The sequence below is a fragment of the Mandrillus leucophaeus genome, unplaced genomic scaffold, assembly GCF_000951045.1.
Source record: "Mandrillus leucophaeus isolate KB7577 unplaced genomic scaffold, Mleu.le_1.0 Scaffold64, whole genome shotgun sequence".
Classification (NCBI taxonomy): Eukaryota; Metazoa; Chordata; class Mammalia; order Primates; family Cercopithecidae; genus Mandrillus; species Mandrillus leucophaeus.
Window position 1 is genome coordinate 3,367,191 of NW_012106919.1, and position 15,752 is coordinate 3,382,942.

General features: G+C 46.9%; 1 protein-coding gene across 2 annotated transcripts in view; it reads right to left on the minus strand.

The window, feature by feature from the left end:
• Positions 1-653: 653 nt before the first annotated feature.
• The window catches only part of SYT6 (synaptotagmin VI), a 61,939-nt gene continuing 46,840 nt past the window's right edge, over positions 654-15,752 (minus strand). Inside the window, exons 4-7 of one of the 2 annotated variants that reach the window (XM_012000790.1) lie at positions 14,620-14,740; positions 10,106-10,277; positions 8,729-8,879; positions 654-3,428 (exon numbers count right to left, since the gene is read on the minus strand). In XM_012000790.1, coding sequence (XP_011856180.1) covers positions 3,357-3,428; positions 8,729-8,879; positions 10,106-10,277; positions 14,620-14,740 — 516 coding nt within the window. In that variant the 3' untranslated portion in view covers positions 654-3,356. The remainder of the gene's footprint in view (positions 3,429-8,728; positions 8,880-10,105; positions 10,278-14,619; positions 14,741-15,752) is intronic. The other variant, XM_012000791.1, reaches the window with a different exon arrangement.

Consider the following 15,752-nt stretch of genomic DNA (forward strand, 5'->3'; position numbering starts at 1 on the left):
GGGGAGGCTGCGTCTTCAGGCGGGAGAGTGCTGCTCTCAGCAGTTCAGCTCACTGGGCCTCTCATGGTGGAGCACCCCTCATTTAGATGCAGACGTGCAGGAATGGATGGTCCCTTCCACGCCCCAATCTACAGACTGCTCTCTAAATTAAATAAAAGGTGCAGGCGAGCAGAGAGATATTCTATTATATTAGAATGTTCTTTTTTTTTTTTTTTTTTTTTTTTTGAGGTTGCAACAGTATTTTCCCATGGCTTTGCCAAATTGTGTTTTAAAATGGTTAGCAGAATTCCTCTGCTGGTGGGTGACAGCATCGTACTTCCCAGATGTGAGTGTGTGGCCCACTTCCCTAGGGGAGCTTCAGCATCTGCAGGGGCTGCTTGTTGAGCTGAACAGCTGAGGGAACAGCGGAGCCCTGTGTGCCAAATGATCTCCGAGCCACAAGCCTGACAAAACACAGGTGGATTCCAGCCTGATGGGGTACACAGGTATTCCTCGGGCAGAACAAAGAACAAACAAGCCCTTCTGCTCTACCTCTGTTAGAAGGGAAGTGGTTGTCTATGTGAAGCAAAGATGGAAAAGAAAAGCTTTGCGATGTCCTGTGCGTGTGCTGACTGCTAAACCCCAGGAACATAAAATGACAAGAGAAATGGGCAAGAGACAGAGATTTAATTGAATAAAAACTCCAGGCTGTGACAGGGGTGGGAAGACACGAAGCAGTAATTAACAACATAATATTTTAAATGACGATGCAATTAATTAACGTCCTGGGTAAGTGCAGAGGGGGAGGAGGGCATCTTTCAGCCCAGAAACACTGCTAAATAAAGGAGAAGGGAACTTTCCATATTTTTTTTTATAAAGCTATGTGCAAATGGCCCTTGTTATCACAACTTTTTCAAAGCTCACAGCAACAACTCGAGAGGTTTCTCAGGCCAGAGAAAGCCAACAAATGTATCAACTTTGTATTTCATTTTTTTCTCCTCTGTGAGGGAAGAGCTACTGGGCTAGATAATGAAGTTGGCAGATGTTCAGGTCTCATTCATGATTCAGGCTGAAGACTAGTCTACCTTGAGGGTGCTGGGGGTGAGGCTGCAGGAGCTAAAAGCCTCCCTGGGGTGGGCTCCCAGGCCTGTAGGAATTGACCCAGATTGCCAGAGCAGCAGCGGTTGCAGTTGGCCAGGGTGCTGTGGGGTCTAGCTAGAATCTATTCAGAAGATGATTTTCTGAAACCATTGGGATGTTCACTCATGGGAGATAGCTGCTTGGATATAAGAGGAATGTCTCAGATGAGCCATTCTATTGTAATTCACATTGATCACACTCCCTTCTCCAAGAGGTTAGAATGGGTTATCCTCACCTGCTTAAGGGTTTAATGATGACAGCTGGACATGCATTTTGAGTTCACTTCCAGAAGGGCCTTCTCACACTAATTTCTGGACTCCTTATGACCCAGGAAACTCAGCTGTCCCTTTGTAATTGCAAGGTCTACAGCATCTGTTCACTGATGGAAACGACTATCTTGATGGGGTCAGTCTAGAGTCAGAATCACAATGAAGTTTGTCGCCTGCTAGGAATCTTGTCATGACCTTGGGTTTTTTTCTCACTCTCAAGAGAACACCCAAATGCGGGACTGCCGGACTAGGAAGGCCTGTCAATCACAAGATATCTGGGGAGAAAAGTCATCTTTACACATAAGTCCCTAGCCTAAGGCTCAGTACAGGGTGGAGTTTAGGTTTATCTACATTTACTTTTCTAAGCAGAAAACTCCTTTTGCCACAATATCCTGTGAACGCATGCCCAACCTGGTCATTTTTAGGGCTAGAAGACACTATGCAGAGTTCTATCAGCAGAGAAATCTGACAACTTGGTTTAAAGTGAGGGATGCTTTATTGGTCGCTGCTCCTCTACCATGTAACGTATATAAAGAATAAGACACGGATGTGTGAACAGATTTTCTGTTCTTGATTTTCCACTGTTAAAAGAAGGGGTTCTTCAGCAGACTTGCCTCTTGCAAGTAGTACACACAGCTCTGGAAACCGGCATTGTGCTGCCACAAGTCAACGTAGAAACTCACCTCCACGCGCTTACTGGGGTTGCACAAACTGAGATTGAGCAAATCAACCTGGTTTTAGGGGTTGGTGCGAAGAACACTATTAACTCAACAGAAATGTGCTATTACAACACAGAATAGTTCAAACCATTTTTTTTTCCTAAATTGAGTTTGGCCTAAGGTAGAGATCTAAAGGAAACAAGAAACCCTCACAATCACTGAAACAAACAACACTGAAGTACTTAGTAATTTATAGAACTAAAGTTTAAGATGAATATTGTCCCAGAGCCAAAGGGGCTGAAATAGGCTTACGCTTGCTCAGTTTTAATCAAAAAGACACTCTTCATGGAAAGATGGACTCAAACTGCTACTTGGATTTCAAAACTCCCCATCTGGAAAAGGACATTTAATCTAGGTTGTTCTTTAATCTGTTTAGGCATTTTAAACAGCTACTTGATACCTCATGGAATTATAAAGCTATGTATAATGCAGAAATCATTCCAGAACGTATGTGTCTCTCTTACTTTACAATGAAGGTTATTTCTGAGAACAAAGATCCTGTTTTCAAACAAACATGATCATTAACTGTGGCTCATCAGAAAACATATGGCGTGTTTAGTTTCGGCGGAATCATTCCTAAAGAAAGTGACTAAGTTCCCATGAAGAATCAAGACGTTTTCAATTCATGGGGAAAACCAGCAAGGAATCCTGCACTTCAGCTGAAGGCTCACAAGCACCTCAGAGGTCTTGTGATTTCAACATGGGAGTGATGGTCCCAACGTGGTTTCTGTCCCTCCAGCGAAGAGCTTCAAAGACTAGTAATTCGCCTCACAAAGGCTCTTCCATGGATTCACCTCATTCCTGCAGGGCACTGAAAATGCAACCGCAGTCCCACTGAGCATCCTCCTTTTCCAGGGTTGTGGAGCTTGCTGGAGACACAGCATTTCAGAAACTCAATCCACCTCTTTCCAAAAAACTGTACATTGTATTTTCCAGAACCAACTTCTGGGCTTTCCACCCTTTGTCTTTTCCTAGTCTTTTTTTTTTTTTTTTTTTTCTTTTCTTAACAGTAGACCCATAAAAAGTGAAAAACCACAAAAACATCACCTTGGGAGACAGAAAAGACTAAGACAGATCTGACCACACGACAAGTGTCTCAGCCTTGTCCTACACAGGAGCAGGTAAGACTCTGGAGTGACGGACGGCTGCCACTGCTGCCGCCACCGCGACTGCACAACACTCTTTAGACAGTTGAACAAGTGCAAAGAGAACATTGCTGAGTCCCATTTGTGTTATTTGGCCGCACAACTCATGGTGTCGGAGGTGGCTTCGGAGATGGGCACGAGCTCTCACTGTCGAAGCTAGCAGCTCGGCCCTGCCACTGTAAAGAGGAGAAAAGTCTGGTTATTAATTGCTAAAGAAATTTACATTTCAGCTTGCAAAACTGAACTGGCCCAATGCACTGAATTCACCTTTCCCAGCTTCTTATAAGCTTTCTTGAATTTTGCTGTCAGCCATGCAAAAACATAAGGGAAACAGCTTAGAGCTTCTGGTTTGGAATACCTGATTTTCAAAAAGACCTACTGCAGAGATAATTAAAGCTTTCTTAACTCTTTGTGTGTGTGTGTGTGTGTGTGTGTGTGTGTGTTTGTGAATGAGGTGCTCTGACTGGACCATTTCTGTGCGCTTCAGCCATTTTTCACACTGAAAATCATATTATGTTAGCAGCGAAAGAGGCAGTGTGCAGAATATGTCCTTACTGCCAAGAACCGATGGTCATGCATTATTAGCAATATGTCTGGGAGCTGATAGTACAGCTAAAAATCTGATACTGCTTTAGCTTTGAGCTGTCTGCTTTGGTCTTTATTCTTCCTATGGGCATTTGCACCTGACTTGTGGAGAGGTAGAGGCATGAGCAGACCCTTCTGGGCTTCTGTAATCCCTTTCTCCTCCCCAGCTCTCCTAGCTCAAAGACAGTCTTCTATCAGCCAGACTCTAACCCTTCTGTGAAAGGGGTCATGTAATGAGGCGTAATGGAGTGAAGGAGAGGGCTGAGGCTGGCTGGACTTGAGCCATTCGATCCTTCTTTAACCAGTCATTGTTGCAGCAGTCATAACCGCAGCAATGTTTACTGAGCAAGGATCTGACCCCATGAATATTCTGGACCTGCCTGGGGGCTGTATATTAATAACTTCAAAGTGAGTCAGTGTCCACTGCTCACCCATCCTTGGAGTGGGTTGCAGAGACCCAGTACTCTCCTGGGTGTCTGCAGGACAGAGCTCCAGAGATAAGAGGTAGGTAGGTGGTCAAGACGGCCTTCCTGACCTGGAAGTGCAGCCCCCTCTTCTGCTTCTCATGAGTGTTGAGGGTCTCCACTGTGGAGTAACGGGGCTGAGCAGAAGCTGCAACTATGCATCTGTGCACACATGGAGGTTTGGGGTCAGGGGAGGATGTGATTCTCCCTCAATACAGTCTTTTCTAGAAGGGCTGAGCCACCTGAGGAATAGATCACTTTCTATCCAGCATCACCTATGGAGTAGATGGGAAACCCACGAAGTTGAGGAAGGATTCAGACCTACTAAACTACCTTAATGCTTTCAGTTCTAAGGAAAGCTTCTGTTACCATTCTCTGGGCTCGGTTCTTCGTGGGCTTCTTAGGACTCCCTGTGCAGGCCAACTGAACCAAGGGCCAGACAATCAGGTACCGATGACTACCATCATGTGACCTAGACCTAAGAAATCTTAGCATGTCAGCGCTGGAGGCAGGCTTGGAAGCTGATCCAGTCTAACCTTGTTCTTGCAAATAAGAAAACGAAGACAGAGAAGTCAAGACACAGCTGGCTAGGGGCAGAGCCAGGACCCGAAACCAGGTCTCCTAACACCCAACTAAGTGTTGTTTCCACTCCATCCTGCTGCTATCTCAGCATTTGGCCACACTAGGGGAAGAAGGAGACAAAAGGTAATAAGCAACCTAACGTCTTTGGGTCCACACCAGGTACTTACTCCTAACTCCAGGTGGCAGTCTCTCTGCTTGCAGCATCCACTTGAATGAAATCACAACCGAGGGTTTCCCTGGTGAAATATTTTAGATAAATAAATGCCTGGTTGTTGAGCCCACTGTGGCTTCTGACTCAAGTGTTTCTTAACCAGAAGGTGACAACAGATGATTACTAATGCTCTCATTTAACAGACCTTCATTTTAGGAGTTCTACTTTTCTGTTACAACCTTTACTGTTGGTGAAAGGTACATTATAATCACTGGCTTCTTCCCTGGGTAAGCATGCCACTTACACAACCTGACTGATAGGCCAGGTCAGAGGAGAAAACATAAAAGGGCTTCATAGAGTGTCTTTCTTCCTTTACGTAGCAGCCCAAAGAGTAGTCGCAGGGAGCATAACTGTTTATCCAGAACAAATGAAGAAGGAACACTGGCTCCCCTGCTAGTCCGAGTTTTCCTACGAAGATAAACAAAGGGAGGAGATGGGGTTCATGGACAATGGGAAGGCGAATGACTCCAGGAGGCTTACAGTGGCTCTGAAATAGCAGCATACCTGTCCCCAGCACACAGGCAGATTGTTGTTTCAGAAGGCCTGTGTTCCAGTAAGGTCTTTTTTTGCTCTGAAATGGGTCACGTTCCAATGGAGATTTAACACCTCTGGCAGATGATCTGAACCTGGCCCTCCATAATAAAATGCCTTGGTGAAGAGTGCTGGTCAGCCCTGTGTGTGGTAACAATGATGACACGTGGCTCTAGGCTGAGAGGGAAGGGGGCGGGTGCCGCAGCTAGGAAAGGCCACTTGTGATGGCTCAATGAATTTTTATTCATGAAAGATTCCCAGCAGGGAAAGCCACCTTTTCAGTTAACTTGTTCCCCTCAGCCTTATTTTGAGCCCCAAACAAGTGAGCAAGTATGATGCCCTCTGTTCTCATTAATAAAAAAGAAACGATCACAGCACTTGAAAATCCCTTAAGAAAGGTGCAAGATAAATACAGAGCGCTTTGCAGATACGATGCCATTTATCTTCCCGGGAGCTGGAGGAGATTTCTTTATGATTATACAAATGGGAGATACAAGTTTCAGGAGCAAAGCTCTTGCTCAACATCCAGAACAGGAATGAAAAGAAGGCAGGATGTGAGCTCTGAGGATGAGCGGGAGGATTGCCTCCAAGCACAATGCATCGCACCAGCGGACACAAGGTGCTTACTTAATGTCAGCCCTGTGGGGGTTTGCATGCATTTTAATAAAGATATTTCAAATGTGGGCGCTAAATGTGTCGGCAACAATTTCAAATAAATGCGAACTATTGAAATCTCAGGTTGCCGAGACGAGTGTCATTTTCAGCTTCTTGATACAGAGAATGATCAGCTGAGCAGAAAATGGTGGGATAATGCATGGGGGAGGGGGCATTCCTGGGAACTTGGCCTGTGAGATCAAGCAAAAAGTAAACCCAAAGCATATCAATTTATTCTCTTTTTGTTTTCCATATACTGTTACTTTCCCTTTACTGTCTCATCAAATATTCATTTTCAAGGGCTTGATTCTACTTTATCTTTCTTTTGTAGTCTGAACCAGTGAGTCGGAGTTCTCAAAGAAATAGGGACTTGGAATCAATTATTTGGCTTAATTAGGTTGTATTCATCATGAAGGAGAGTGATTCTGGAGCCAAGTCCTAGCTCCTCCGTGGTACTCAACACCCCACCCCCAGCTGTAGCCGCTGCTCTGTCACTTTCCATTTTCCACAGGCAGGCTCAGCCTGGTAACAGGGATGGGTTATTGCAGACTCAAGATTAGAAAGGCAGTCACAGTACAAGATGGGGGCTCATGGGCCCAGCCATAGTTTAGGGTCAGAGTTCCCTAGAAAAGCAAAGATGAGAAGGGCTTATCCCCTCATTTTACCAAGGAGCCCCAAGACCAGAGTGGAGCAGTGAGTTTTCTAAGGCCCTACAGCCAACCAGAGACCTCTTAGCTCTCATTCCATGCCCTCCCCCTAAGCCACCCTAAACAGTTTAGTAGACTTGTTCTATTCTTAAATATCTCCAAAGGATGATAAGCGGGGGAGGAGGAGTGGTGTGGTGGATGGGGCTGTCATGACCTCTGCCTGGGTTGAACCAGCACAGCCTTCAGTGAGGTGCTGGATGCTGTCTGCAGGTTGTCTAGCGTTCTGCCCAGCAACGCCTCCTGTATTGTAGGTTTCTCACCCACACTCTGCAGAAAGGGCTTTCTGGAAAAGAGGGGCAGGGGCTCCTCTGGGGGAGCTGAGAGCCGAGGGACTGGCCTCACTCATTAAAGGTCCACAGCTATGGGAAAATCAAGTCACCCACAAGATAGAAATATGAGGTCTCAACTGCCAGAAACTTTGCTTCTTTATACCCCTTGATGCCGCCTCAAAGGTCACAGGGCAGGAGCTGCACAGAGCACACGCCACCTGTCTGGGGAGGTGAATCAATTAGCCTGCCCCCTCACCAACCGAGATCCCTATCACCCGTGTTTCCACAGGTCCAATCCCCTTGGCTCTCAGGCTCTCCTGAGACACCTCACCCTGCCAGAAACAGCTGGAAATGGGCTTGTCCTCCATGAGAGGGCAGGGAGCCGGTGGGTTCTCTAGGTTTGCCGACCTGACTTCTCTGCATCATAGAGTGTGGGGAGGGGATGACTCTGTTTTGAAGGTGACTCCGATTTTAAGCTGAGGGGCCATGCAGTGAAAAGGATAAAGCTTTATTTTGTATTAGTAGAATTTCCAATTTATACAGCTCTCTAGACTTGTTAGGTTTGAAGCCTGTTAAGATGACAGAATATTCACCCAGCTTTCTAGGATACAGACCAAGGCATGAGATACTGTGAGTGAGTTTTAAGCCTTGTTTGGTCACCCACACTTCCAATCCATTTGAGAAAAAGCAGGCCTGGGGACCACCAGGGTGATAGAATACAGGATCCTAAGTCAGTGGGATTCAGTGGAGGGTGGAGAAGTTTGCAGATATCACTCAAAGGGATATTTTCTTTGCAGTTGAGGGAGAAGTGACAGGGTCAAGATTATACAGTAAGTCAGGAGGGGCCAAGATTGGAGCCCAAGTCTCGGGACTCCCAGCCCAGTGCTCTCTCCATTACGTCTCTGTTAGAACCCAACGCAACCCAGCTCCACAGCTTTAGCCAGAAAGCCTGACACCTTGAGGTCATGCTCCCTTCCCCAACAAGGGCAAGAACCAACATTCATAAGAGGAGGAACCTGCTCTTTGCCATCTCCATCCAAGCAGTGAAAACTGCCAAGTGACTGCCTCACTTGAGCCTCAGGGAACTTACTGTTCTGACAGGGGTAGAATGTCTTGCCAAGCTGTGATCTCACCCGCTTGGGGCTTTCTCCTAAAGGACCAACTTGGCCAAGGGCTTTGTGAAAGCATTTCAGGCCTGGCACAGTGGTCTGCTGGGAAGTCTTCTTCAAAGTTCTTGCTTTCCATTAAGAACTCAGTGTTGCTTTCAAAATGCCCAACACCAGAGGCTTTGTGTCGGTGGCCTCCACCTTTTTCCTCTGTTTCCTTTTGGCCTATTACACACTGGGTAAGAAGCATGTGGCCCCCATGCCCACCTTTCCACAAAAGGCTGAAGGTGTCACTGCAGCCGACTGCCATTCTCCAGCCCACACTGCCATGCAGCAAACATGCCAAGGGCCAGGCGACCTCACCCACCTCTTTGAAGGATTTCTTTACCTCCACCAAGGAGTGCCAGTGTGCGATGGGCTTCCGGGGGTATGCCAGCATCTCGTTCCAGTGGTCCCTACCCAGGCCTTCGGCATTGATCCCTACACGACAGACTCCTATGATCTCATTGTGGCCCACTCTGAGGGAGAAACAAAAGTCCCAGCATTGGCTACCAGACATGCCCTCAGACAAGGAGGTCCAGCGCGGGTGGGCGGGGCGGGGGGGGCATGGTAGGACTCTGCCCAATGGGTCTAACTCAGAACTCTGAGCTCTGGAAACAGATGCTTGGCAGGGCTTCTGGGTGTCAGTGGCAGTGAAGCCTTTGCCTAGTCCCCTTCAGTGGACACTGGACACAGGCAGATAAGCAAAGGTTATAAACCTGTTTGGAATCTCAAGAAATGGTGAGCAGACAGCCTGAGTTTGGGAGGTGAGAGAGTCTAAGTCTCTTCACTTATTTGACCCCACCAACACATTACAACCTCACTGAGACATCAGTATTTGCAAATAAATCGACCATCTCTGAGCACCATTTCTCCAAAACCCCCGTGGCTGGAATGTGATTTATTCACTAGGTAAGAACATCAATTATCCCTTAAGTATGTTTGTCAATACTATGCCTGAGAACTTGGGCTAAAAGTCCTGTATTGAGGCTTTATTGCATGGTTTCTTTCTTCTTTAGCTAAAGTGACAACTGGAGAGAAGGAGTTATAGGGGCTGGAGCAGTTGAGAAATGTTTCTGAGCCAGCCTAGATGGAAAAGCAGGAGGTGTGGAAGAGAAGAAAAATATCTGAGAGAGGGGAGATCCGACTGGATGGATATGCTGGTTCCAGATTAGGGAAGGCCGTGAGAGTCCAAGGGAAAAGCCTGGATCACAGGAGCCACTGATGGTTCTTTAGAAGGGCGGGTCCAGGAAGAAAGCTGTCATTTAGGAAGATGTGTCCCTAGTATGTTGACCGAATTGGGGCAGGAATCGATGGAGGCAGGGGTCAGTTAGGAGGCTGCACAGCCATCCCAGGGTGACAGTAGTAGCAACAGCAGAAATAGAGAGGATAGAGGGGCATTTCGAAGGCCAGATAACAGGACTTGGTGCCAGATGGAAGAATGGGAATAGCAAGGGGTGAATTCAGGGAAACTGATGGATAGAGCCGCCCGTGATGGAAATAGGCCAGTTGGGAAAAGAACTTTGAACCTTTGCTAAGGGAGAATCCATGTTCTTCCTCAAACTCCTGTACCCTTCTTGGGTACAGATAGAGTTGAGGCCTGAACCCCGAAGCTGAGCCCTGAATCACAAGGTCAAGGAGCCCTGTGCTGGTGCTGGAGTGGGAGTGAGGGGTGGAATCACATCCTTCTGGGACGCCCACCTACCGATCATAGTCCATGACTGAGATGAGCAGGCTGACTTGATCCATGTTTTCCGGGGGAATGTCAAAGATGATGGCCTCATTGTAGACAGGATTGAGAGTGTTTTTCTTTATGGTTGTTTTCTTCTTCTTCAGCCTCCGCCCATCACAAAGCAGGGACACTTTGACATAGGGATCTGTGCCAATGGGGACAGAGGAAAGGGAATGGAGTGTGTTAACAGACGTCTGCAAACATCATTTGCAGCAAAGGGACTGAAGCCCTAGACCTACTGCTGCTCATTAGATGGTATCAGTGGGTTGTTAAAATAATTAAACCACCTTGTATTTATGTAGCACACCTGTCTCTGAGGACGCTCTGTGCTTAATAAATGCAGAGTCTTTAGCTACCTCAGTATTCTTGGGAGAGCACCTAATGGACTTTTACTAATGGGGAAGCTGGCCCCAAATCAGACATGGCACCTGCCGACAGGTATGCGGTTCACAGCCCTAAATCTCAGCTCGTCAATCACTGGCTGACTCAAAAGGGTGATGAGGCTGAACAATGACACTATTTCTTTCACCTATGAGGAGTGCTTTTCCTTGAGTGACTTTTTTGTTTTTTCAGAATTATAAACCAAAGGATAAAGGTTTTGGGGCGGGGTAAAAATAGGACTCAACAACGGCCAAGGAGACACAATGTGTCAGAGTGAAATGAACAGCAACAATCACGATGCTGTTCATGTCCTCCCCACCTGAGAACATAATTTTGGGTCCCATTGTCTCAATAATCTCATTTCCATTTGGCATCTAGAAGGCGGGAAGTGGCCCTGCTCTCTGCTTCCCTGGAAGCCGTTTCCTGCCCACTTCTGGGCAGTGGAGGAGGAGGGAGCTGTGGCCCGGGGAGACTCAGGGCAGCTGGTTGACATTTCCTTTCTCAGTGGGATCTTGGATTCTCTCCATCCTGCAAAGAGATGCTTTTATTGAACTTCCATGTGCCTCCCATCCTTTTGTTTTCTTTAGTTTTCTGAATGGGTATTTCATGGCCATCTTTCTACCCTGAAATTTTCTACTCACCCAAGTGAAGTGATACCTATTGTATCTCATAGTGCAGGTGTCTCGGTCACCATCATAATTGTTATTTATGCTGCACAGCTCAAGAAATGGGAGGGCGGCTCACAGGTAATAATAGCTTTCGAGACGCTGATGTGCTGAGACACCTTGTTGCCCAGAAGCCAGGGATCCTGTGAATCTGTCAGGAGGTGCCAGCCAAGCAGCTGCTTCCCAGCTCTGTGATTCATAGGCTTGTGGTTCTATCTCCTGGACATTGTGCACCCACTAGGGCCCTGTATTCCCTGGCATCATTCAGATGGCAGATGAGGCACACATCCATGGTGGAAACGAGGAAGAACTATGACACCTGATCAGAAACCCCAAGCCTGAAAGGCATTTCTATAGATACCTAAATGAGCTGCCAACTAATCCACGTGGCAGCAGTAGCTATGCCTTAACTGTGGGGACATGAGGTTGGGTTGATGGGGAGACCATGAGGTGTTTAATCAACCTGCTTCTCTAACTGTACATTTGAAAGGATCCTCTCTCGGGGATTTTCAGTATAAAGGAAGTGAGAGTTTTGAGAACTGGCATGAGGCTCTGCTTTCCACAGATTCCATTCTCTGTGGATATGCCCCAGGACATTATTCAGGTTCAGGTAGACAGATGGGCAGAGCTAGCCCCAAGACCTGTCTTTAACACAGCAGCTTGCAGGATCCATAAGGATGTATCTTGCCTTGCAAAGTGGCTCCAGACTTGAGGTTGCTCAGGTGCTGCCTCATTCCCCTGCTCTACCTATTTCCATACATTCCCACATCAGAGCAGATTTCCATATCGTGAGGCTTGGAAAAATAGAAGCAGAGCCACTTGTCCCATGGGCCACTGAGCAAATGCCTTAGCAAACTTCCCCAACTCTGTTCACCCCTACAAGGCATATGCATTTTTTTTAAGAGACAGGGTCTTGCTGTTTTGCCCAGTCTGGTCTTGAACTCCTGGGCTCAAGTGATTCTTCCACCTAAGCCTCCTGAGTAGCTGGGATTACAGGCATGAGCCACTGTGCCTGGCTGATAGGAAATTTATAAAATTCAGCGTACATATTTCCCTTGCAGGAACCCACACTTTCACCAGCATCCATGAAGCCAAGCAGACAGATGACCGTTCCCTAGGCTTTTCTGGGGCAAAAATCCGTGGTTTCTAGTGGAATGCTGGCCCCAGATGATCTTGGAGGTCCTTTCCTCTCTAACAGCCTATGATGCTCTATGCAGCTGAGGGAGGGGACACAAAGACCAGCAGTGTATTTCAGCCTCATTGTCATGGGAGCCATCAAAATTCAGCATTTAGAATGCACTCACCACCCCTTTGTAGCATACTGGTCCTTATTATTATTTTGTGCTATTTTTAGTGTCATGGTTCTAGCAGATAGGCTTTGAGAATTGATTCAGGGCTAGTTTAGATCATGGAGAACAAGAAGATCCTGGGTTTTAGACGTCAATGCCACACAATTCAAGAATAGGCAATTAATAAGCTCCATTCACTCCCCAGCTTAGTTCAACATCAAATAAGTCTGGGCTGAGGGCAACCTCAAACTCATCCTCAAGAACAGGAGATCTAGTTCGAGAGGCTCCTAGCCAGTACACCCCCACTGCTTCACCCTTGGACCAGGTTCCTCATGCTGTAAATTCAACCATCCATTCTTTTGATATCTATTTATTGAATGCTTACTGTGTTTTATCCACTGTTCCAGATACTTGCTTACATCAATGAACAAAATAGAAACCTGTAATGAAAAGAGGACCCCTGGATCTTCAGAATCAAGCCAAGGTTTAATAACAGGTTCCCAACCCAGGTCAAAAAGAGGGGCAATTGTGAAAGGTAGGTTAGAAATTAGCATGAAAAAAATCTCACACCCCAAAGTCTCTGATTCAGAGTAGCTTTTGTGATGACCTCAGCAGCTTCACCATAGGCTTTCTCTCCAGCACATCAATTTAATTACGCCAGAGAAGAGAGTGTGGGGACTTAGGCAGCAAAATCCTATTTCCCTCAGCAGCCTTGAGAGTCTTCAGTGAATTTCCTTCCCTGTTATGCACTTATTTTGGTATTAAAATGAAATCTACATTGGCTGTACTTTAGGGGAAGCTGACTTGCTGCTGCCTAAGCTTTTCCCAGGCCAGAAGAGGTCTGTTAATCTCTTCCCTACGTCCTGATGTGTGTGGGAAGCTCTGAGGGACTCAGAGCTGCAACGAACACTTGTTACTCTAGGGTTTCCTGACCACCTTATCCTGAAACTTCAGTTTTCAAGGCCTGATACCTCCTCTTCTTCCAGCTGCACCAGGTTACACCTGAGCCCAGGTGTTTCTGGCTCAGCCATCACCTCTTTCCAGCAACTGATTATACCCAAGACTCAAGCTACTCCTCTGTTATTTCCAAACTCAAATACCTTCTTCCACAACTTAGGGGTTTTCCAGCAAATAAATAAAGAATACAAAGCAAATATGATGAAAACTCTTTAATACATTCCCAGCTAAGTTCAGAAGCACCTCCTGAGTGGTTTTATGTTGGTAATCTGAATCATCGAGAGTCTCTTGAGCAGGAGGGCAGGGGATCTAGGGAAACAAACTGAGCTTTTTTCCACATTTGCAATTCTGAGTGCAGCCCAGACTGAGAGGCTTCACCCCATTTCACTCCTCAGAGCAGTCTGAGCTGATGAGGGAAGGAGGCTCCCAAGACTCAAGTTACTCCTCTGTTGTTTCCAAACTCAAATACCTCCTTCCACAACTTGCAGAATTGTAGGGGAAGACTCAAACCTCTGACACTACGTCCATCCTGCAGGTTGCCGTGCAGCCGCCCCCAAACAAGCATTTCCTCTGTCACTAGAATAGGACTATATTTCTATGTTCCTGCTGTACCTAGCAGCTTTCTTGGTGCTGAGGCTGAGGCCAGGAGGCCTGCAGTAAAGCCTCAAATACAAATGCATTTTGCTTTTCAGTGGATTTGTTTCCTTGGCTCAGTGCACAGAATTGCTGCCATAAGCCTGCGCAGACCGGCAAACATTTACACGCTCAAACTTGACATAACCCTTCCGGAAGTCCTGGGGCCTCATATAAATAAGAAAACTTATCCTTAAGTTTTAAATCCTGTATATTTAATTCTTATTATCTCCCTCTTCTAAGAGAAAGAATGACAGCAATAGATGATATCTACTGAGTGCTTATACGTGTAAGACACCATTCTGAACATTTACATGAATTAACTCATTTCTCCTGAAAGCAACCCGTATAAGATATTGTTATTCCCACTTTTCAGACTAGAAAACCAAAGCATTTACACAGCAAAGACGTGGCAGAACTGGAGTTCGAATCCAGGCAGTTTGCATCCAGAGCTGGTGCTTCTATTCTAAGAATGCTGATAATTCCTTCCCCTTCTCCCTGAACACCCTTCCAAATCCTAATGTCTGGGCTGCTGTCAGGCCACTCGGGTTAAGAGAAGTACCTGAATAGCCTGTGATGTCCATCGCCTTGAGGTTCCGACACTTAATCACCGTGAGGGTGAGCCTGCCTGCTGTGGGCAGGTAGCAAAGGGAGAACATGATCTCTCCCAAGTCCACGCTTTCCTGCAAAGAAGCAGACAAGAGGGCAGATGAGGGGCTTGCAGACCACGGGCCTCATGTCCTGTGCAGCATCTGTTGGGGCTCTCTGGGGTCAGGAGGAGGCTCTTGGAGACACAGTGCTCTGTTTTTAAGACTAAGGGACTGGCCTCCTTGCTGCGAGTAACCGGGTATAAAAGGCAATGGAAACAATATTGCCTCTTCAGTACAATTTGCCCCTTCCAACATTCCCTCTCAGTGTCAACCACATTCTGACCCTGGTCCTTGCCGTTCTGCCTTTGGCCTGACTTGCTCTCTGTGTGCCCCTTGGCTTCAGCCTCCAACCACCAGCCCCTTTATGGCCTCTTCCTGTTCTCCTCCAGCTCACCCTTCTCAGTCACTGACCCCCTTGACTTCCTGCCCATCCAGGCATGTGGTCATGTCAGTGTCCTGGACAAGACCCATGCTCTAGCCTTCAGGTGTCCCCTCTCCCAGCAGGTCCATGATTCTTTTCTGCTTCTGCCCCTCAGTGCAGTAATTCTTTGTCAATCACAGCCAACCAAGGAGACAAACACCTGGCACCCCATCTGATGGCAAGTGTTTGATGCCAGGCCTCAGGTCCACTTTCTGTTTTCTCCTTAAATGTGGTCATCCTTTAAAAATAAACCCAGCTACAGAGCACACGCTCTGCTGCCTCTCCTGGCCCCAGAATCATCATGGCCAGGGATTCCTGGAAGTTTCTGAGAGAATAGGAAAACCTCAAAGACAGTAAGCACACCCATGTGTGGCATTAAACAGTGCCTTGCCAGGTTGCTTCCTCCATTTGATGAAGGAGGGCGCTGTCATGGTGAAGCCTCCTCCCGCAGGTTTGAGGAGGAGCTCCAAGATACGGAGATGTTTTCTCTCATAGGGCTCCCAGAGTCAGGTTTGAGGAGGAAGAGATCAGGGTTTGGGGTGATTTCAGATGAGGCCATCCATCCACCCATCCATCCATCCATCCATCCATCCATCCATCCATCCATCCACCCACCCACCCTCC